The following is a 24,872-nucleotide window of genomic DNA, read 5'->3' on the forward strand; positions in this document are numbered from 1 at the left end:
TAGCCCTGTGTATAACACCACTACACTGTACCCCGGGGTGGTATCACTGCCTGCTAGTCCTGTGTATAACACCGGTCACTGTACCCCGGGGTGGTATCACTCCCTGCTAGTCCTGTGTATAACACCGCTACACTGTACCCCGGGGGTGGTATCACTGCCTGCTAGTCCTGTGTATAACACCGCTACACTGTACCCCGGGGGTGGTATCACTGCCTGCTAGTCCTGTGTATAACACCGCTACACTGTACCCCGGGGTGGTATCACTGCCTGCTAGTCCTGTGTATAACACCACTATACTGTACCCCGGGGTGGTATCACTGCCTGCTAGTCCTGTGTATAACACCACTACACTGTACCCTGGGGTGGTATCACTGCCTGCTCGCCCTGTGTATAACACCAGTCACTGTACCCTGGGGGTGGTATCACTGCCTGCTAGTCCTGTGTATAACACCACTACACTGTACCCTGGGGGTGGTATCACTGCCTGCTAGTCCTGTGTATAACACTGGTCACTGTACCCCGGGGGTGGTATCACTGCCTGCTAGTCCTGTGTATAACACTGCTACACTGTACCCCGGGGGTGGTATCACTCCCTGCTAGTCCTGTGTATAACACCGCTACACTGTACCCCGGGGTGGTATCATTGCCTGCTAGCCCTGTGTATAACACCGCTACACTGTACCCGGGGGGGGGGGGTATATCTGCCTGCTAGTCCTGTGTATAACACCGGTCACTGTACCCTGGGGGTGGTATCACTGCCTGCTAGTCCTGTGTATAACACCGCTACACTGTACCCGGGGGGGGGGGGGTATATCTGCCTGCTAGTCCTGTGTATAACACCGGTCACTGTACCCTGGGGGTGGTATCACTGCCTGCTAGTCCTGTGTATAACACCGCTACACTGTACCCGGGGGGTATATCTGCCTGCTAGTCCTGTGTATAACACCGGTCACTGTACCCCGGGGGTGGTATCACTGCCTGCTAGTCCTGTGTATAACACCGGTCACTGTACCCCGTGGGTGGTATCACTGCCTGCTAGTCCTGTGTATAACACCACTACACTGTACCCCGGGGTGGTATCACTGCCTGCTAGCCCTGTGTATAACACCGCTACACTGTACCCCGGGGTGGTATCGCTGCCTGCTAGTCCTGTGTATAACACTGGTCACTGTACCCCTGGGGTGGTATCACTGCCTGCTAGTCCTGTGTATAACACTGGTCACTGTACCCCTGGGTGGTATCACTGCTTGCTCGCCCTGTGTATAACACTGCTACACTGTACCCCGGGGGTGGTATCACTGCCTGCTAGCCCTGTGTATAACACCGCTACACTGTACCCCGGGGGTGGTATCACTCCCTGCTAGTCCTGTGTATAACACCGGTCACTGTACCCTGGGGTGGTATCGCTGCCTGCTAGTCCTGTGTATAACACCGCTACACTGTACCCCGGGGGTGGTATCACTGCCTGCTAGTCCTGTGTATAACACCGCTACACTGTACCCTGGGGTGGTATCACTGCCTGCTAGTCCTGTGTATAACACCGGTCACTGTACCCTGGGGGTGGTATCACTGCCTGCTAGTCCTGTGTATAACACCACTACACTGTACCCTGGGGGTGGTATCACTGCCTGCTAGTCCTGTGTATAACACTGGTCACTGTACCCCGGGGGTGGTATCACTGCCTGCTAGCCCTGTGTATAACACCGCTACACTGTACCCGGGGGGGGGGGGTATATCTGCCTGCTAGTCCTGTGTATAACACCGGTCACTGTACCCTGGGGGTGGTATCACTGCCTGCTAGTCCTGTGTATAACACCGGTCACTGTACCCCGGGGGTGGTATCACTGCCTGCTAGTCCTGTGTATAACACCACTACACTGTACCCCGGGGTGGTATCACTGCCTGCTAGTCCTGTGTATAACACTGGTCACTGTACCCCTGGGGTGGTATCACTGCCTGCTAGTCCTGTGTATAACACCGGTCACTGTACCCCGGGGGTGGTATCACTCCCTGCTAGTCCTGTGTATAACACCGCTACACTGTACCCCGGGGGTGGTATCACTCCCTGCTAGTCCTGTGTATAACACCGCTACCCTGTACCCGGGGGGGGGGGGGGGTATATCTGCCTGCTAGTCCTGTGTATAACACCGCTACACTGTACCCCGGGGGTGGTATCACTGCCTGCTAGTCCTGTGTATAACACCGCTACCCTGTACCCGGGGGGGGGGGGGGGTATATCTGCCTGCTCGCCCTGTGTATAACACTGCTACACTGTACCCCGGGGGTGGTATCACTGCCTGCTAGTCCTGTGTATAACACCGCTACACTGTACCCCGGGGGTGGTATCACTGCCTGCTAGTCCTGTGTATAACACCGCTACCCTGTACCCGGGGGGGGGGGGGGGTATATCTGCCTGCTCGCCCTGTGTATAACACTGCTACACTGTACCCCGGGGGTGGTATCACTGCCTGCTAGTCCTGTGTATAACACTGCTACACTGTACCCCGGGGGTGGTATCACTGCCTGCTAGTCCTGTGTATAACACCGCTACACTGTACCCCGGGGTGGTATCGCTGCCTGCTAGTCCTGTGTATAACACCGCTACACTGTACCCCGGGGGTGGTATCACTGCCTGCTAGCCCTGTGTATAACACTGCTACACTGTACCCCGGGGTGGTATCACTGCCTGCTAGTCCTGTGTATAACACCGCTACACTGTACCCCGGGGTGGTATCACTGCCTGCTCGCCCTGTGTATAACACCGCTACACTGTACCCTGGGGTGGTATCACTGCCTGCTCGCCCTGTGTATAACACTGCTACACTGTACCCCGGTGGTATCACTGCCTGCTAGTCCTGTGTATAACACCGCTACACTGTACCCCGGTGGTATCACTGCCTGCTAGTCCTGTGTATAACACCGCTACACTGTACCCGGGGGTGGTATCGCTGCCTGCTAGCCCTGTGTATAACACCGCTACACTGTACCCCGGGGGTGGTATCACTGCCTGCTAGCCCTGTGTATAACACCGCTACACTGTACCCCGGGGGTGGTATCACTCCCTGCTAGTCCTGTGTATAACACCGCTACCCTGTACCCGGGGGGGGGGGTATATCTGCCTGCTAGTCCTGTGTATAACACCGCTACACTGTACCCTGGGGTGGTATCACTGCCTGCTAGTCCTGTGTATAACACCGGTCACTGTACCCCAGGGGTGGTATCACTGCCTGCTAGTCCTGTGTATAACACCACTACACTGTACCCCGGGGTGGTATCACTGCCTGCTAGTCCTGTGTATAACACTGCTACACTGTACCCCGGGGTGGTATCACTGCCTGCTAGTCCTGTGTATAACACCGGTCACTGTACCCCTGGGGTGGTATCACTGCCTGCTAGTCCTGTGTATAACACTGCTACACTGTACCCCGGGGGTGGTATCACTGCCTGCTAGCCCTGTGTATAACACTGCTACACTGTACCCCGGGGGTGGTATCACTCCCTGCTAGTCCTGTGTATAACACCGCTACACTGTACCCCGGGGGTGGTATCACTGCCTGCTAGTCCTGTGTATAACACCACTACACTGTACCCCGGGGTGGTATCACTGCCTGCTAGTCCTGTGTATAACACTGGTCACTGTACCCCTGGGGTGGTATCACTGCCTGCTAGTCCTGTGTATAACACCGGTCACTGTACCCCGGGGGGTGGTATCACTCCCTGCTAGTCCTGTGTATAACACCGCTACACTGTACCCTGGGGGTGGTATCACTCCCTGCTAGTCCTGTGTATAACACCGCTACCCTGTACCCAGGGGGGGGGGTATATCGGCCTGCTAGTCCTGTGTATAACACCGCTACACTGTACCCCGGGGGTGGTATCACTGCCTGCTAGTCCTGTGTATAACACAGCTACCCTGTACCCGGGGGGGGGGGGTATATCTGCCTGCTCGCCCTGTGTATAACACTGCTACACTGTACCCCGGGGGTGGTATCGCTGCCTGCTAGTCCTGTGTATAACACCGCTACACTGTACCCCGGGGTGGTATCGCTGCCTGCTAGTCCTGTGTATAACACCGCTACACTGTACCCCGGGGGTGGTATCACTGCCTGCTAGCCCTGTGTATAACACTGCTACACTGTACCCCGGGGTGGTATCACTGCCTGCTAGTCCTGTGTATAACACCGCTACACTGTACCCTGGGGTGGTATCACTGCCTGCTCGCCCTGTGTATAACACTGCTACACTGTACCCCGGTGGTATCACTGCCTGCTAGTCCTGTGTATAACACCGCTACACTGTACCCCGGTGGTATCACTGCCTGCTAGTCCTGTGTATAACACCGCTACACTGTACCCGGGGGTGGTATCGCTGCCTGCTAGCCCTGTGTATAACACCGCTACACTGTACCCCGGGTGGTATCACTGCCTGCTAGTCCTGTGTATAACACCGCTACACTGTACCCCGGTGGTATCACTGCCTGCTAGTCCTGTGTATAACACCGCTATGCTGGACTCACCGTATCCCTGTGTATAACACCGCTATGCTGGACTCACTGTATACATGTGTATAACACCACTATGCTGGACTCACTGTATACATGTGTATAACACCGCTATGCTGGACTCACTGTATCCCTGTGTATAACACCGCTATGCTGGACTCACTGTATCCCTGTGTATAACACCACTATGCTGGACTCACTGTATACCTGTGTATAACACCGCTATGCTGGACTCACTGTATACATGTGTATAACACCGCTATGCTGGACTCACTGTATACATGTGTATAACACCGCTATGCTGGACTCACTGTATACATGTGTATAACACCGCTATGCTGGACTCAATATATCCCTGTGTATAACACCGCTATGCTGGACTCACTGTATCCCTGTGTATAACACCGCTATGCTGGACTCACTGTATACATGTGTATAACACCGCTATGCTGGACTCACTGTATACATGTGTATAACACCGCTATGCTGGACTCACTGTATACATGTGTATAACACCGCTATGCTGGACTCACTGTATACATGTGTATAACACCGCTATGCTGGACTCACTGTATACATGTGTATAACACCGCTATGCTGGACTCACTGTATACATGTGTATAACACCGCTATGCTGGACTCACTGTATCCCTGTGTATAACACCGCTATGCTGGACTCACTGTATACATGTGTGCTTGTCTTTAGAACGCTGTCCTGGAGGCCATAGCGATGTACCAGGAACTACACATGTGGGACGAATGCATTGCTGTAGCAGAAGCCAAGGTACCGTACCCCGACTGTCTGTTACTGATGTGAGGAGGATGAGGCTGCTGTATCCAGCTCTTACTTCTCTCCCACCAGGGTCACCCAGAGCTGGAGAACCTGAAGCGGAGCTACTTGCAGTACTTAGCAGACAGCCAGCAGGAGGAGAAGGCGGGCGAGGTGCGAGAACGTGAGGGCGACTTGGTGTCCGCAGTGAATATGTATCTCCGTGCTGGTCTCCCAGCTAAAGCTGCCAGACTGTGTATGAGACAGGAGCAGCTGCTGTCAGACTCTGAGCTCACTGGAAGGGTCACTGTCGCCCTGATCAAGGGCGATTTCTATGAACGGGTAAGATATGCAGTCCTGGTGCCAGACAGGACAATCGGCTATATACAGATATATACCCCCCCCCCCCCCCTGTATCTCTGAGCTTCCCAGGAATGTTTAACCTGCCTGTGGTGGTGATGTCCTCTGTGGTGGTGATGATCTCCCATGCAACCCTACAGCAGCTGTATGGAGTGTGGAGGTCTCTCCTTGTGCCTTATGTTCCAGGCTGGAGAGCAGTCTTCTCTCTGACATAACTGATATACAGCGTCCTTATGTTCCAGGCTGGAGAGATCTCTTTTTCCTGACATAACTGATATACAGCGTCCTTATGTTCCAGGCTGGAGAGCAGTCTTCTCTCTGACATAACTGATATACAGCGTCCTTATGTTCCAGGCTGGAGAGATCTCTTTTTCCTGACATAACTGATATACAGCGTCCTTATGTTCCAGGCTGGAGAGATCTCTTTTTCCTTACATAACTGATATACAGCATCCTTATGTCATGAAGAAGAGACATCTCCAGCCTGGAACATAACTGATATACAGCATCTTTATGTTCCAGGCTGGAGAGCGGTCTTCTCTCTGATATAACTTATATACAGCATCCTTATTTTCTAGACTCTGTTACGGTTTCGTGAACCCAGCAGCTGTGACCGCTGTTTAGGATGGTCACAGCGAGTCCTCTATCTCTGTTGGTTCGCCCCAAGGAATCATCGGTACCTGATTATGCTAGGCTTCTACGTTTTGAAGGGGTGAATTAGGTCCGCCCCAACTCTGGTGCATCCAGGTTTTATGGTGGACAAGGTACTGACAATTCTTTGGGGAAGACCAAGAGGTAGAACTGGCTAACATGGCCTAGCTGGGGCCACTTGCTAACGGCTCCTGAGCCAATACTAGGGGGAACAAAATCAAGTAAGCGACCTCGTCGCAGGCACACAACAGGCAATATAACACCACACCAATACACTGCAAACCACACAAAAAGAACTGAAAGTAATAAACACATGAAATAGCCCTGTTGGGGTAATTGGAACCCTGTGGCACACACCAAACCTCCAAGGGCCAGAGCATACAACAAGGGGAGTTAAAGAGAATTCTGTGCACTTAAGTTGCAAATAATAATAATAAGGAAGTTACACCTGGGCTCCAAAATTGAGCACTTATGGTTACCAGAACCATCACAGGAGGGCAGCGGGAGTCTCCTAGGGAGCAGGAGCAGAACATCCAGGAACACAAGAAGGATGGCAGGTGACATGCAGGGAAACAGGAACTATGACCGGTCTTCTCTCTGACATAACTGATATACAGCGTCCTTCTGTTATAGGCTGGAGATCTGCTGGAAAATATGAAGAACATGCGCCGGGCACTAGAATGCTACTGCAAAGGGAGTGCCTTCAGGAAAGGTAATGGCACCTGCACAACTTTGTGTGTCCCTTGGGGTGTGAGATGTTGGTGACCCATGCTTGCAAACATGTGTGAGGACCCCAGGATCTATGCGGCTGCACGGCGAGCCTTTTGCCTCTCGCATAGCCCCCTGGTTCTTTCTGAGTTTTAAAGATCGCACAGGAATACACAATAGCAAAGGTACAAAACCTTTATTTTACACACTGGTTATACATGTAACATCAGCAACTACAGTATATATACAATATATACAGAAAGGCCGTCAGTATTCCTCACGTTGGCAGAACCTTACCACGTTACCCCTCAGGTTAGACCCAGTGGGCATTGTTTTGGGCAGGACACGCCAGTCCCCGACTCCCAGAGCTGACTCACTCACATCTCTCCTCTCTCCCTGAATGCTCCAACTAATATCTCAGGGCACCTCTCTCGCCCCTCAGGGAATACTTAACTCTTCCAATGCTGGTCACAGTTGTAAATGAATGTAACAGGGTCTCCTATTACCAGTCCAGGGGCTGATTACATCGCTCCCTTCATCTGGCTTTAAAGCTTGTGTCAATAAATGTATCCTGTCCCCCACCAGTGACTAGGTGAGGGGATTGACACCTTCGTGTGGGCAGATCTCTTTCTGGGGACTGACCCATACACCTGGGTTTTATCCATCCTTAAGGTGCCCACAGACTAGAAAGATCTGTGATCTTAAGATGTGCGCATAAATTAGCCTTGAAATCTTTTGCCTGTCCTGGTCCAGATTTCAGGCAAGCGCACATCTTCACCACAGATTTATCTTAACATCCCGTGTGCGTTCCTATGGATCTTTTGCTAAATATTCTGATATTTCATGCAGCATGTAAATAGCAGGTGCGCGCATCCGGCCGATATCGACCGATTATTGGTAAACATGGGTCGCTAAACCTGCTAAAAAATCATTTGTGTGTGGGCATGTAGTGTGTCTTGGTATTTGGGGGGAAGGTGTACGCGTAAGGGGGTATGTATTTGTCAGCTAGTACCTGTTGTCCCTACTCCTCCCTAGCCTGTATAGGGGACCTTGTCCTCTGATCCCTGTAACAAAGACCACACATTAAATGAACAGATTCTAATCTAAGAGTTGGGTGACTTGGTTACTACTACCAGGACCTAGGATGTCTACACATATACGGTTATTTATACAGATATTTAGGGAGTACACATTTGGGAAGACTGCCATAATTAACATCAGAGTCACAGGTTCTTATAGAAAGTAAAAGTGGGGCGCTCAGGGCAATGTGGAACAATGAATTAATCAGTGTGTAATTAAAAAAATATTTTTTATACAATAAACAAAGAATATGCAAATCAATAAAAAGACACACGGACATACAGCATAAACGCAAAGACAGTCACTTTCCAGGGTGCGATAATGGACCCTCTGTATATGGGAGACTGTTATAAGCAGTGCCTGCAGCTAATAGGTCAGATGCTGTATGAGCAATAGTCCTCTCTGGGGGATTAGTAAGTCCAACTTTCCCAATAATGCAGAATTTTCTCTCAGTCGGTCTTTTGTCACCGGGTCTCGTTCTTTAACTGGGAACTAGAGTGGTACTGTATATGTTGGTTCTATCTATCTATCTCTCTCTCTCTGTCTATCTCTCTATCTATCTATCTATCTATCTATCTGTCTATCTCTATCTCTCTCTCTGTCTATCTCTCTCTATCTGTCTATCTCTCTCTATCTCTCTCTCTGTCTATCTCTCTCTATCTGTCTATCTCTCTCTCTCTCTGTCTATCTGTCTATCTCTCTATCTATCTATCTCTGGCAGTAATTGTAATACTGTAGGTTGGTGTGTAAGCGGCACATAGCTGATTATTCTCCAGGGACCATGGGTATTGGGTTCATGTTTACATACATGCTATGAAGTCCTCGGTATAGAGATTAGCTGTGGCCATACTCTGATCTGTCTCTGTACTTGGTCTCTCAGCCGTAGAGCTGGCGCGGGCAGCCTTTCCTGCGGAGGTGGTAACGCTGGAGGAGTCCTGGGGAGATTACCTGGTGCAGCAGAAACAGCTGGATGCTGCTATCAATCACTACATCGAGGCTGGGTGAGGGGATGAGGACTGTATCACACATATAGAGTACATACACATATACATACAGTGATCACAATATGCATGCACAGTGATCACACATACATATTGATCACATACACACACACACACACACAGTGTTCACATACACACACACACGTACATGTATGCACAGTGATCATACATACATACATACATATTGATCACATACACACACACAGTTTCACATACATACACGCACACACACACACACGTACATCATGCACAGTGATCACACATATATACATACATACATACATATTGATCACATACACACACACACAGTTTCACATACATACTCACACATGTACATGCATACACAGTGAACACACTTACATACATATTGATCGCACGCACACACGTACATGCATACACAGTGATCACATATACATACATATTGATCACATACACGTGCATGCATATATCTCATATGCTTATTACACAGCTGTAGTTGCTCGCGCACACACACACACACACATACACACACACATACACACACACATGCACACACACATATTGAGAGACGTTTCTCCTTACAGGTGTTCAGTGAAAGCTATTGATGCTGCATTAGGAGCACGTCAGTGGAAGAAAGCAATCCACATCTTAGAACTACAGGAGCCCAAGACTGCCAGCCAGTACTACCTGCGTATAGCCCAGCATTACTCCTCTGTGCAGGAGTACCAGGTGAGAGACAGAGCACCCTGCTTCCTAATGGTGACACTCCCTAATACCACATTGACCCCCCCCCCCCCACACCTGCGTATAGCCCAACATTACTCCTCTGTGCAGTAGTACCAGGTGAGAGACAGAGCAGCCTGCTTCCTAATGGTGACACTCCCTAATACCACAGTGCCCCCCCCCCCCCACCTGCATATAGCCCAGCATTACTCCTCCGTGCAGGAGTACCAGGTGAGAGATGGGCAAGCCTTCTCCCTGATGGTAAGGGGCCCTAATACCACGGAGACTCATCTCCCACAGTAACTGATCCCCCTATCTATCTGTATGGCTATAATGTCCCCCCTGTGACTCATCTTCCACCTGTCTGTAGAAGGCTATAATGCCCAGGCCTCCCCAGTAACTGATCCCCTACATATCTTAATAAGCCTATGAGGTCCCCTGCAGTGACTGATGCCTTTTGCGGTACCTGTAGTTTGGGTGAGGCCTTCGTGCCTCCCTGGTCATTAGTGTAACAGTTAATGTATGTGTTTCATGTAATTCCAGCTGGCTGAGCAGCTCTATATAAAGGCTGGGAGGAGCAAGGACGCCATTGACATGTACACGCAATCTGGTCTCCTGGAGAAGGCACATGCGGTAGGACAAGTCTCTGACATTTGATCCTGTGTATGGGGGTTAGCCTGGGAGGTGACCTGTTGGGTGGCCTGCTGGGGAATGCTGAGGTCTGCATGGAGTGAGTGTAAATGGATGTTATTATGGGAAACTACTCAGCGAATACCAGAATTACTATGTGCATATGTCTTTGCAGCTGGCGGTAAGGTACATGAACTCGGAGGACGTGTCCACTCTGTATGTCACTCAGGCCAAGGAGCTGGAGAAAGTGGCTCGTTACAAGGAGGCCGAGAGGTAAGAGCCCCAGAAGAATTTCAATTGGAAACCATCTGTTCTTAGGCCAAAAGATCAGTGGAGAATCCTTTATTTGTGTAATAGTTCTGGCCTTCTGCTGTACACTGAGCATGGCAAATACCCTTTTCCAGCTACAGGAGGAAGCATCCCGACAAGCAGCATAATGGGAGCCCCTCCTCCAGGGAGTGGCTGGGGGCAATGTACTGGTCCCAGAGCATAGCACATACCCCTATCCAGCTACAAGAGGAAACATCCTGACAGGCAGCATAATGGGAGCCCCTCCTCTCATACAACGCCACTGCTGAGCAGACTGTACATATATCTCAGCAGTGCCTCCTCCAGACTTACGTAGTGACCAGCAGGGAGTGGCTGGGGGCAATGTACTGGTCTTAGAGCATAGCACATACCCCTACCCAGCTACAAGAGGAAGCATCCTGACAGGCAGCATAATCAGAGCCCCTCCTCTCTTTCACCACCACTGCTGAGCAGACTGTGTATATATCTCAGCAGTGCCTCCTCCAGACTTACGTAGTGACCAGCAGGGAGTGGCTGGGGGCAATGTACTGGTCTTAGAGCATAGCACATACCCCTATCCAGCTACAAGAGGAAACATCCCGACAGTCAGCATAATGTGAGCCCCTCCTCTCTTTCACCACCACTGCTAAGCAGACTGTATATATATCTCAGCAGTGCCTCTTCCAGATTAATTTAGTGACCAGCAGGGAGTGGCTGGGGACAATGTACTGGTCTTAGAGCATAGCACATACCCCTACCCAGCTACAGGAGGAAGCATCCCGACAGTCAGCATAATGTGAGCCCCTCCTCTCTTACACTGCCACTGCTGAGCAGACTGTATATATATCTCAGCAGTGCCTCCTCCAGATTAATGTAGTGAGCAGCAGGGAGTGGCTGGGGACAATGTACTGGTCACAGAGCATAGCACATACCCCTACCCAGCTACAGGAGGAAGCATCCTGACAGGCAGCATAATGTGAGCCCCTCCTCTCTTACACTGCCACTGCTGAGCAGACTGTATATATATATCAACAGTGCCTCCCCCAGATTAATGTAGTGAGCAGCAGGGAGTGGCTGGGGACAATGTACTGGTCACAGAGCATAGCACATACCCCTACCCAGCTACAGGAGGAAGCATCCCGACAATCAGCATAATGTGAGCCCTCCTCTCTTTCACCGCCACTGCTGAGCAGACTGTATACATATCTCAGCAGTGCCTCCTCCAGACTTACGTAGCAACCAGCAGGGAGTTGCTGGGGGCAATGTACTGGTCTTAGAGCATAGCACATACCCCTACCCAGCTACAGGAGGAAGCATCCTGACAGGCAGCATAATGTGAGCCCCTCCTCTCTTACACTGCCACTGCTGAGCAGACTGTGTATATATCTCAAACAACAAAAATGTGGAAATGTCCCAAGGCACTATTAGACCTTGCAGCCTCAATCCCAAAAGGAGGACCACTTGGTATTCCTCACTTGCAAATACTCCCAAACCAAAAAGGAATTGAAGGCGCTTGACTTGTGTGTTCAATGGAGGTGTTGTTTTTTCTCAGAATGATGCAAAAAAAACAAAGAATGTGTATAAGTGACACAACATAAAATCCAATATAATGGGGTAAACTGATTCCCAAAATGATTTCTCTGTACCAAAACTCACATAGCAGTGGTATGGTCAAAGTGTGTAAAGGTATCTTTTATGGGTTCACCAGTGTGAAAAATATCAGATCAGTACCAGAAGGGGTGAAACGTGATCAGAGGTGCGTACCGTACTTACTGATAAATCAGATTTAAAGCATACAAAGGTATCTTTAAACTGTTGAATCCAAATCAAGCAAGCCAATGATGGATCACAATAGGCAGGGTAACTGCATACCATACTCACTGTGTAAGCAGGTGTAATACACATATAATGGTATCTTTATGGAGAGGATCCCCTCACAGTCCACTCACACTATTCGCCCCACATTTTGAAGGTGGTATGCCAGAAACCAGAGAGGGGGACCGGTCTCAGGATAAAAGCATTTAATAGAAAAACCTGTAGTGTGGCCAAATTGCCATAGGCCACAAATACAGAATAAAAACAAAAGGTAAGACTCACTTCGCTTCCAACATGTTTCGGCGGTCCCAGCTGCCTTTTTCAAGGATGGTGAGTACAACTGACATGGTTTGTATAATGGGAGCCCCTCCTCCCTTTCACCGCCACTGCTGATCAGACTCGATATATATCTCAGTAGTGCCTCCTCCAGACTTACATAGTAACCAGCAGGGAGTTGCTGGGGGCAATGTACTGGTCTTAGAGCATAGCACATACCCCTATCCAGCTACAAGAGGAAACATCCTGACAGGTAGCATAATGTGAGCCCCTCCTCTCTTTCACCGCCACTGCTGAGCAGACTGTGCCTCCTCCAGACTTACCTAGTAACCAGCAGGGAGTGGCTGGGGACAATGTACTGGTCTTAGAGCATAGCATATACCTATGTTAAACACCAGTGCTAATTTATCAAGATATGCACTTCACCAGCAGAATTTGATGTTTTAGCTGATGGCTCCAGGACTGTGATGAGAGTTATAAGCAGAACTTGGCACTGGCAAGCTGATTGCTGGCCACCTATTCCGGTGACCTGTTATTGGTAATTGTGGCGACAGCTTTAGGGGCAAAAAATATATTTTCTATGGACGTGTATTGTTTTGTGTGTTTTCCCCCCGGCTGAAGAACAGCCAAACTCTACTACAAAGGTGAGTTTGTTTTATGTCCCAGGTCATACACTATGGCACGACGGAGCACAGCAACAACACACAAGGAGGCGGAGGGCGCTCACACCAAATACTGATGCTGTATAGGAGGGGGTGGGCACTCACACCAAATACTGATGCTGTATAGGAGGCGGAGGGCACTCACACCCAGTACTGACGCTGTATAGGAGGCAGAGGGCGCTCACACCCAGTACTGACGCTGTACAGGAGGCGGAGGGCGCTCACACCCAGTACTGACGCTGTATAGGAGGCGGAGGGCACTCGCACCCAGTACTGACGCTGTATAGGAGGCGGAGGGCGCTCACACCCAATACTGACGCTGTACAGGAGGCAGAGGGCGCTCACACCCAGTACTGACGCTGTACAGGAGGCGGAGGGCGCTCACACCCAGTACTGACGCTGTACAGGAGGCAGAGGACGCTCACACCCAGTACTGATGCTGTATAGTTGGCGGAGGACGCTCACACCCAGTACTGATGCTGTATAGGAGGCGGAGGGCGCTCTCACCCAATACTGACGCGGTATAGGAGGCGAAGGGCGCTCTCACCCAATACTGATGCTGTACAGGAGGCGGAGGGCGCTCACACCCAGTACTGACGCTGTATAGGAGGCAGAGGGTGCTCACACCCAGTACTGATGCTGTATAGGAGGCGGAGGGTTGCTCTCACCCAATACTGATGCGATATAGGAGGCTGAGGGCGCTCACACCCAATACTGACGCTGTATCATTAGGCGGAGGGCGCTCACGCCCAATACTGACGCTGTACAGGAGGCAGAGGGCGCTCACACCCAATACTGACGCTGTACAGGAGGCGGAGGGCGCTCACACCCAATACTGACGCTGTACAGGAGGCGGATGGTGCTCTCACCCAATACTGACGCTGTACAGGAGGCGGAGGGCGCTCACACCCAATACTGACGCTGTACAGGAGGCGGAGGGCGCTCACACCCAATACTGACGCTGTACAGGAGGCGGATGGTGCTCTCACCCAATACTGACGCTGTATAGGAGGCAGAGGGTGCTCACATCCAATACTGATGCTGTATAGGAGGCGGAGGGCACTCACACCCAATACTGATGCTGTATAGGAGGCGTAGGGCACTCACACCCAATACTGACGCTGTATAGGAGGCGGAGGGCGCTCACACCCAGTACTGACGCTGTATAGGAGGCGGAGGGCGCTCACACCCAATACTGACGCTGTACAGGAGGCGGAGGGCGCTCACACCCAATACTGACGCTGTATAGGAGGCAGAGGGCGCTCACACCCAATACTGACGCTGTATAGGAGGCGGAGGGCGCTCACACCCAATACTGACGCTGTATAGGAGGCGGAGGGCGCTCACACCCAATACTGATGCTGTATAGGAGGCGGAGGGCGCTCACACCCAATACTGACGCTGTATAGGAGGCGGAGGGCGCTCACACCCAGTACGGACGCTGTATAGGAGGCGGAGGGCGCTCACACCAAGTACTGATGCTGTACAGGAGGCAGAGGGCGCTCACACCCAGTACTGACGCTGTATAGGAGGCGGAGGGCGCTCACACCCAATACTGACGCTGTATAGGAGGCGGAGGGCGCTCACACCCAATACTGACGCTGTATAGGAGGCGGAGGGCGCTCACACCCAATACTGACGCTGTATAGGAGGCGGAGGGCGCTCACACCCAATACTGACGCTGTATAGGAGGCGGAGGGCGCTCACACCCAGTACTGACGCTGTATTGGAGGCGGAGGGCGCTCACACCCAGTACTGACTCTGTATAGGAGGCGGAGGGCGCTCACACCCAGTACTGACGCTGTATAGGAGGCGGAGGGCGCTCACACCCAATACTGACGCTGTATAGGAGGCGGAGGGCGCTCACACCCAATACTGACGCTGTATAGGAGGCGGAGGGCGCTCACACCCAATACTGACGCTGTATAGGAGGCGGAGGGCGCTCACACCCAATACTGACGCTGTATAGGAGGCGGAGGGCGCTCACACCCAGTACTGACGCTGTACAGGAGGCGGAGGGCGCTCACACCCAGTACTGACGCTGTATAGGAGGCAGAGGGCGCTCACACCCAGTACTGACGCTGTACAGGAGGCGGAGGGCGCTCACACCCAGTACTGACGCTGTATAGGAGGCGGAGGGCGCTCACACCCAGTACTGACGCTGTACAGGAGGCGGAGGGCGCTCATACCCAATACTGATGCTGTACAGGAGGCAGAGGGCGCTCACACCCAGTACTGACGCTGTACAGGAGGCGGATGGTGCTCACACCCAGTGCTGACGCTGTATAGGAGGCGGAGGGCGCTCACACCCAATACTGACGCTGTATAGGAGGCGGAGGGCGCTCACACCCAGTACTGATGCTGTACAGGAGGCAGAGGGCGCTCACACCCAGTACTGACGCTGTACAGGAGGCGGAGGGCGCTCACACCCAGTACTGACGCTGTACAGGAGGCGGAGGGCGCTCACACCCAGTACTGACGCTGTATAGGAGGCAGAGGGCGCTCACACCCAGTACTGACGCTGTACAGGAGGCGGAGGGCGCTCACACCCAGTACTGACGCTGTATAGGAGGCGGAGGGCGCTCACACCCAGTACTGACGCTGTACAGGAGGCAGAGGGCGCTCATACCCAATACTGATGCTGTACAGGAGGCAGAGGGCGCTCACACCCAGTACTGACGCTGTACAGGAGGCGGATGGTGCTCACACCCAGTGCTGACGCTGTATAGGAGGCGGAGGGCGCTCACACCCAATACTGACGCTGTATAGGAGGCGGAGGGCGCTCACACCCAGTACTGATGCTGTACAGGAGGCAGAGGGCGCTCACACCCAGTACTGACGCTGTACAGGAGGCGGAGGGCGCTCACACCCAGTACTGACGCTGTACAGGAGGCGGAGGGCGCTCACACCCAGTACTGACGCTGTATAGGAGGCAGAGGGCGCTCACACCCAGTACTGACGCTGTACAGGAGGCGGAGGGCGCTCACACCCAGTACTGACGCTGTATAGGAGGCGGAGGGCGCTCACACCCAGTACTGACGCTGTACAGGAGGCAGAGGGCGCTCATACCCAATACTGATGCTGTACAGGAGGCAGAGGGCGCTCACACCCAGTACTGACGCTGTACAGGAGGCGGAGGGCGCTCACACCCAATACTGACGCTGTATAGGAGGCGGAGGGCACTCACACCCAGTACTGACGCTGTATAGGAGGCGGAGGGCGCTCACACCCAATACTGACGCTGTATAGGAGGCGGAGGGCGCTCACACCCAGTACTGACGCTGTACAGGAGGCGGAGGGCGCTCACACCCAGTACTGACGCTGTACAGGAGGCGGAGGGCGCTCACACCCAGTACTGACACTGTATAGGAGGCGGAGGGCGCTCTCACCCAGTACTGACGCTGTATAGGAGGCGGAGGGCACTCACACCCAATACTGACGCTGTATAGGAGGCGGAGGGCGCTCACACCCAATACTGACGCTGTATAGGAGGCGGAGGGCGCTCACACCCAATACTGACGCTGTATAGGAGGCGGAGGGCACTCACACACAGTACTGACGCTGTATAGGAGGCGGAGGGCGCTCACACCCAGTACTGACGCTGTATAGGAGGCGGAGGGCGCTCACACCCAGTACTGACGCTGTATAGGAGGCGGAGGGCGCTCACACCCAGTACTGATGCTGTACAGGAGGCGGAGGGCGCTCACACCCAGTACTGACGCTGTATAGGAGGCGGAGGGCGCTCTCACCCAATACTGACGCTGTACAGGAGGCGGAAGGCGCTCACACCCAGTACTGACGCTGTATAGGAGGCGGAGGGCGCTCACACCCAGTACTGATGCTGTATAGGAGGCGGAGGGCGCTCACACCCAGTACTGACGCTGTATAGGAGGCGGAGGGCGCTCACACCCAATACTGATGCTGTATAGGAGGCGGAGGGCGCTCACACCCAATACTGACGCTGTATAGGAGGCGGAGGGCGCTCACACACAGTACTGACGCTGTATAGGAGGCGGAGGGCACTCACACCCAGTACTGATGCTGTATAGGAGGCGGAGGGCGCTCACACCCAATACTGACGCTGTATAGGAGGCAGAGGGCGCTCACACCCAGTACTGACGCTGTACAGGAGGCAGAGGGCGCTCACACCCAATACTGACGCTGTATAGGAGGCAGAGGACGCTCACACCCAGTACTGACGCTGTATAGGCGGCGGAGGGCGCTCACACCCAGTACTGACGCTGTATAGGAGGCAGAGGGCGCTCACACCCAGTACTGACGCTGTACAGGAGGCAGAGGGCGCTCACACCCAATACTGACGCTGTATAGGAGGCAGAGGACGCTCACACCCAGTACTGACGCTGTATAGGAGGCAGAGGGCGCTCACACCCAGTACTGACGCTGTACAGGAGGCGGAGGGCACTCACACCCAATACTGATGCTGTACAGGAGGCGGAGGGCGCTCACACCCAATACTGACGCTGTACAGGAGGCGGAGGGCGCTCACACCCAGTACTGACGCTGTACAGGAGGCAGAGGGCGCTCACACCCAGTACTGACACTGTATAGGAGGGCGCTCACACCCAGTACTGATGCTGTACAGGAGGCGGAGGGCGCTCACACCCAATACTGACGCTGTACAGGAGGCGGAGGGCGCTCACACCCAGTACTGACGCTGTATAGGAGGCAGAGGGCGCTCACACCCAGTACTGACGCTGTACAGGAGGCAGAGGGCGCTCACACCCAATACTGACGCTGTATAGGAGGCGGAGGGCGCTCACACCCAGTACTGATGCTGTACAGGAGGCGGAGGGCGCTCACACCCAGTACTGACGCTGTATAGGAGGCGGAGGGAGCTCACACCCAGTGCTGATGCTGTATAGGAGGCGGAGGGTGCTCACACCCAATACTGACGCTGTACAGGAGGCGGAGGGCGCTCACACCCAATACTGACGCTGTACAGGAGGCAGAGGGCGCTCACACCCAATACTGATGCTGTACAGGAGGCGGAGGGCGCTCACACCCAATACTGACGCTGTACAGGAGGCAGAGGGCGCTCACACCCAGTACTGATGCTGTATAGGAGGCGGAGGGTGCTCACACCCAATACTGACGCTGTACAGGAGGCGGAGGGAGCTCACACCCAATACTGACGCTGTATAGGAGGCGGAGGGTGCTCACACCCAATACTGACGCTGTACAGGAGGCGGAGGGTGCTCACACCCAATACTGACGCTGTACAGGAGGCGGAGGGCGCTCACACCCAATACTGACGCTGTACAGGAGGCAGAGGGCGCTCACACCCAGTACTGACTCTGTATAGGAGGCGGAGGGCGCTCACACCCAATACTGACGCTGTACAGGAGGCAGAGGGCGCTCACACCCAGTACTGACGCTGTACAGGAGGCAGAGGGCACTCACACCCAGTACTGACGCTGTATAGGAGGGCGCTCACACCCAGTACTGATGCTGTACAGGAGGCGGAGGGCGCTCACACCCAATACTGACGCTGTACAGGAGGCGGAGGGCGCTCACACCCAATACTGATGCTGTATAGGAGGCGGAGGGCACTCACACCCAGTACTGACGCTGTACAGGAGGCAGAGGGCGCTCACACCCAGTACTGACGCTGTATATGAGGCAGAGGGCGCTCACACCCAGTACTGATGCTGTATAGGAGGCGGAGGGCGCTCACACCCAGTACTGACGCTGTATAGGAGGCGGAGGGAGCTCACACCCAGTACTGACGCTGTATAGGAGGCGGAGGGAGCTCACACCCAGTACTGACGCTGTATAGGAGGTGGGGAGCTCGCACCCAGTACTGACGCTGTATAGGAGGCGGAGGGCGCTCACACCCAGTACTGACGCTGTACAGGAGGCAGAGGGCGCTCACACCCAGTACTGATGCTGTATAGGAGGCGGAGGGCGCTCACACCCAGTACTGACGCTGTACAGGAGGCAGAGGGCGCTCACACCCAGTACTGATGCTGTACAGGAGGCGGAGGGAGCTCACACCCAGTACTGATGCTGTATAGGAGGCGGAGGGCGCTCACACCCAGTACTGACGCTGTACAGGAGGCAGAGGGCGCTCACACCCAGTACTGACGCTGTACAGGAGGCGGAGGGCGCTCACACCCAATACTGACGCTGTACAGGAGGCAGAGGGCGCTCACACCCAGTACTGATGCTGTACAGGAGGCAGAGGGCGCTCACACCCAGTACTGACGCTGTATAGTTGGCGGAGGACGCTCACACCCAGTACTGATGCTGTATAGGAGGCGGAGGGCGCTCACACCCAGTACTGACACTGTATAGGAGGCGGAGGGCGCTCACACCCAGTACTGACGCTGTACAGGAGGCAGAGGGCGCTCACACCCAGTACTGACGCTGTACAGGAGGCGGAGGGCGCTCACACCCAGTACTGATGCTGTATAGGAGGCGGAGGGCGCTCACACCCAGTACTGACGCTGTATAGGAGGCGGAGGGCGCTCACACCCAATACTGACTCTGTACAGGAGGCGGAGGGCGCTCACACCCAGTACTGATGCTGTACAGGAGGCGGAGGATGCTCACACCCAGTACTGATGCTGTATAGGAGGCGGAGGGCGCTCACACCCAGTACTGACGCTGTATAGGAGGCGGAGGGCACTCACACCCAGTACTGACGCTGTATAGGAGGCAGAGGGCGCTCACACCCAATACTGATGCTGTATAGGAGGGCGCTCACACCCAATACTGATGCTGTATAGGAGGCAGAGGGCGCTCACACCCAGTACTGACGCTGTATAGGAGGCAGAGGACGCTCACACCCAGTACTGACGCTGTATAGGAGGCAGAGGGCGCTCACACCCAGTACTGACGCTGTATAGGAGGCGGAGGGAGCTCACACCCAGTACTGACGCTGTATAGGAGGCGGAGGGCGCTCACACCCAGTTTGCCATCATACACAGAAGTATTATTAGTTTATTCTTTCATTGTCACTGTGTGTGGGATGTATTGAGATCATGCGGCATCTTCTGTCCTCCCCGTAGACTGTACATCACATTAGAGGAACCCGATCTCGCCATTGCCATGTATAAGAAGCACAATCTGCATGAGGACATGATCCGCCTGGTGGCCAAGTATCACCCAGACCTCCTAGCTGACACCCACCTCCACTTGGGCAAGGTAAGTGCTCCCTACATGTCTGACGTCTCTCACCCGTGGTGCTGTTATATCCTGTCATCTCCTGTCTTCTGCCCTCAGGAGCTGGAAGCTGGAGGACGTCTGCGCGAGGCTGAGTATCATTACCTGAAGGGCAAGGACTGGAAAGGTGCAGTAAATATGTACAGAGCGGCGGACATGTGGGAGGAAGCGCACAGGGTAAGTGCACTGGCCAAGGGTTACAACGATGCTCTGCGGCTGCTGGTGCAGTGTTGGGTACAGTGATGCTCTGCGGCTGCTGGTGCAGTGTTGTGTACAGCGATGCTCTGCGACTGGTGCAGTGTTGGGTACAGCGATGCTCTGCGACTGGTGCAGTGTTGTGTACAGTGATGCTCTGCAGCTACTGGTGCAGTGTTGTGTACAGCGATGCTCTGCGACTGGTGCAGTGTTGTGTACAGTGATGCTCTGCAGCTACTGGTGCAGTGTTGTGTACAGCGATGCTCTGTGGCTACTGGTGCAGTGTTGGGTACAGCGATGCTCTGCGGCTGCTGGTGCAGTGTTGTGTACAGCGATGCTCTGCGACTGGTGCAGTGTTGTGTACAGTGATGCTCTGCGACTGGTGCAGTGTTGGGTACAGCGATGCTCTGCGGCTGCTGGTGCAGTGTTGGGTACAGCGATGCTCTGCGACTGGTGCAGTGTTGTGTACAGTGATGCTCTGCGACTGGTGCAGTGTTGGGTACAGCGATGCTCTGCGGCTGCTGGTGCAGTGTTGGGTACAGCGATGCTCTGCGACTGGTGCATTGTTGGGTACAGCGATGCTCTGCGACTGGTGCAGTGTTGTGTACAGTGATGCTCTGCGACTGGTGCAGTGTTGGGTACAGCGATGCTCTGCGACTGGTGCAGTGTTGTGTACAGCGATGCTCTGCGACTGGTGCAGTGTTGGGTACAGCGATGCTCTGCGACTGGTGCAGTGTTGGGTACAGCGATGCTCTGCGACTGGTGCAGTGTTGGGTACAGTGATGCTCTGCGGCTACTGGTGCAGTGTTGTGTACAGTGATGCTCTGCGGCTACTGGTGCAGTGTTGTGTACAGCGATGCTCTGCGGCTACTGGTGCAGTGTTGTGTACAGCGATGCTCTGCGACTGGTGCAGTGTTGGGTACAGCGATGCTCTGCGACTGGTGCAGTGTTGGGTACAGTGATGCTCTGCGGCTACTGGTGCAGTGTTGTGTACAGTGATGCTCTGCGGCTACTGGTGCAGTGTTGTGTACAGCGATGCTCTGTGGCTACTGGTGCAGTGTTGTGTACAGCGATGCTCTGCGACTGGTGCAGTGTTGTGTACAGTGATGCTCTGCAGCTACTGGTGCAGTGTTGTGTACAGTGATGCTCTGCGGCTACTGGTGCAGTGTTGTGTACAGTGATGCTCTGCGGCTACTGGTGCAGTGTTGTGTACAGCGATGCTCTGTGGCTACTGGTGCAGTGTTGTGTACAGCGATGCTCTGCGACTGGTGCAGTGTTGTGTACAGTGATGCTCTGCAGCTACTGGTGCAGTGTTGTGTACAGCGATGCTCTGCGACTGGTGCAGTGTTGGGTACAGCGATGCTCTGCGACTGGTGCAGTGTTGTGTACAGTGATGCTCTGCAGCTACTGGTGCAGTGTTGTGTACAGCGATGCTCTGCGACTGGTGCAGTGTTGGGTACAGCGATGCTCTGCAACTGGTGCAGTGTTGGGTACAGCGATGCTTTGCGACTGGTGCAGTGTTGTGTACAGTGATGCTCTGCAGCTACTGGTGCAGTGTTGTGTACAGTGATGCTCTGCAGCTACTGGTGCAGTGTTCTGTACAGTGATGCTCTGCAGCTACTGGTGCAGTGTTGTGTACAGCGATGCTCTGTGGCTACTGGTGCAGTGTTGTGTACAGCGATTCTCTGTGGCTACTGGTGCAGTGTTGTGTACAGCGATGCTCTGCGGCTACTGGTGCAGTGTTGTGTACAGTGATGCTCTGCGGCTACTGGTGCAGTGTTGTGTACAGTGATGCTCTGCGGCTACTGGTGCAGTGTTGTGTACAGCGATGCTCTGTGGCTACTGGTGCAGTGTTGTGTACAGCGATGCTCTGTGGCTATTGGTGCAGTGTTGTGTACAGCGATGCTCTGCGGCTACTGGTGCAGTGTTGTGTACAGCGATGCTCTGCGGCTACTGGTGCAGTGTTGTGTACAGTGATGCTCTGTGGCTACTGGTGCAGTGTTGTGTATAGTGATGCTCTGCGGCTGGTGCAGTGTTGTGTACAGTAATGCTCTGCAGCTACTGGTGCAGTGTTGTGTACAGTGATGCTCTGCAGCTACTGGTGCAGTGTTGTGTACAGTAATGCTCTGCAGCTACTGGTGCAGTGTTGTGTACAGTGATGCTCTGCGGCTACTGGTGCAGTGTTGTGTACATTGATGCGCTGTGGCTGATGCAGTGTCGTGTATGGAGATGTTCTGCGGCTGGTGCAGTGTTGTGTACAGTGATGCTCTGCAGCTACTGGTGCAGTGTTGTGTACAGTAATGCTCTGCAGCTACTGGTGCAGTGTTGTGTACAGTGATGCTCTGCGGCTACTGGTGCAGTGTTGGGTACAGTGATGCTCTGCGGCTACTGGTGCAGTGTTGGATACAGTGATGATCTGCGGCTGGTGCAGTGTTGTGTACAGTGATGCTCTGCGGCTGGTGCAGTGTTGTGTACAGTGATGCTCTGTGACTTGTGCAGTGTTGGGTACAGTGATGCTCTGCGGCTGGTGCAGTGTTGTGTACAGTGATGCTCTGTGGCTACTGGTGCAGTGTTGTGTACAGTGATGCTCTGCAGCTACTGGTGCAGTGTTGTGTACAGTGATGCTCTGCAGCTACTGGTGCAGTGTTCTGTACAGTGATGCTCTGCGGCTGGTGCAGTGTTGTGTACAGTGATGCTCTGTGGCTACTGGTGCAGTGTTGTGTACAGTGATGCTCTGCAGCTACTGGTGCAGTGTTGTGTACAGTGATGCTCTGCAGCTACTGGTGCAGTGTTCTGTACAGTGATGCTCTGCAGCTACTGGTGCAGTGTTGTGTACAGCGATGCTCTGTGGCTACTGGTGCAGTGTTGTGTACAGCGATTCTCTGTGGCTACTGGTGCAGTGTTGTGTACAGCGATGCTCTGCGGCTACTGGTGCAGTGTTGTGTACAGTGATGCTCTGCGGCTACTGGTGCAGTGTTGTGTACAGCGATGCTCTGTGGCTACTAGTGCAGTGTTGTGTACAGCGATGCTCTGCGGCTACTGGTGCAGTGTTGTGTACAGTGATGCTCTGTGGCTACTGGTGCAGTGTTGTGTACAGTGATGCTCTGTGGCTACTGGTGCAGTGTTGTGTACAGTGATGCTCTGTGGCTACTGGTGCAGTGTTGTGTACAGTAATGCTCTGCAGCTACTGGTGCAGTGTTGTGTACAGTGATGCTCTGCAGCTACTGGTGCAGTGTTGTGTACAGTGATGCTCTGCAGCTACTGGTGCAGTGTTGTGTACAGTAATGCTCTGCAGCTACTGGTGCAGTGTTGTGTACAGTGATGCTCTGCGGCTACTGGTGCAGTGTTGTGTACATTGAGGCACTGTGGCTGATGCAGTGTCGTGTATGGAGATGTTCTGCGGCTGGTGCAGTGTTGTGTACAGTGATGCTCTGCAGCTACTGGTGCAGTGTTGTGTACAGTAATGCTCTGCAGCTACTGGCGCAATGTTGTGTACAGTGATGCTCTGCGGCTGGTGCAGTGTAGGGTACAGTGATGCTCTGCGGCTGGTGCAGTGTTGGGTACAGTGATGATCTGCGGCTGGTGCAGTGTTGTGTACAGTGATGCTCTGCGGCTGGTGCAGTGTTGTGTACAGTGATGCTCTGCGGCTGATGCAGTGTTGGGTACAGTGATGCTCTGCAGCTACTGGTGCAGTGTTGTGTACAGTAATGCTCTGCAGCTACTGGTGCAGTGTTGTGTACAGTGATGCTCTGCGGCTACTGGTGCAGTGTTGGGTACAGTGATGCTCTGCGGCTACTGGTGCAGTGTTGGGTACAGTGATGATCTGCGGCTGGTGCAGTGTTGTGTACAGTGATGCTCTGCGGCTGGTGCAGTGTTGTGTACAGTGATGCTCTGTGACTTGTGCAGTGTTGGGTACAGTGATGCTCTGCGGCTGGTGCAGTGTTGTGTACAGTGATGCTCAGTGGCTACTGGTGCAGTGTTGTGTACAGTGATGCTCTGTGGCAGGTGCAGTGTTGTGTACAGTAATGCTCTGCAGCTACTGGTGCAGT

At 53.6% G+C, this 24,872-nt stretch overlaps 1 protein-coding gene across 1 annotated transcript in view; it reads left to right on the forward strand.

Moving 5' to 3' along the window:
- Positions 1 to 24,872, forward strand: part of IFT172 (intraflagellar transport 172) — a 207,807-nt gene that overhangs the window by 115,186 nt on the left and 67,749 nt on the right. Inside the window, 9 exon segments of the mRNA XM_083178982.1 lie at positions 5,208 to 5,285; positions 5,364 to 5,612; positions 6,915 to 6,993; positions 8,950 to 9,070; positions 9,634 to 9,778; positions 10,316 to 10,405; positions 10,578 to 10,675; positions 20,475 to 20,610; positions 20,689 to 20,805. Coding sequence (XP_083035108.1) covers positions 5,208 to 5,285; positions 5,364 to 5,612; positions 6,915 to 6,993; positions 8,950 to 9,070; positions 9,634 to 9,778; positions 10,316 to 10,405; positions 10,578 to 10,675; positions 20,475 to 20,610; positions 20,689 to 20,805 — 1,113 coding nt within the window.

The sequence above is a fragment of the Crinia signifera genome, chromosome 3 (assembly GCF_055691185.1).
Source record: "Crinia signifera chromosome 3, ASM5569118v1, whole genome shotgun sequence".
In the NCBI taxonomy this organism is placed as follows: domain Eukaryota; kingdom Metazoa; phylum Chordata; class Amphibia; order Anura; family Myobatrachidae; genus Crinia; species Crinia signifera.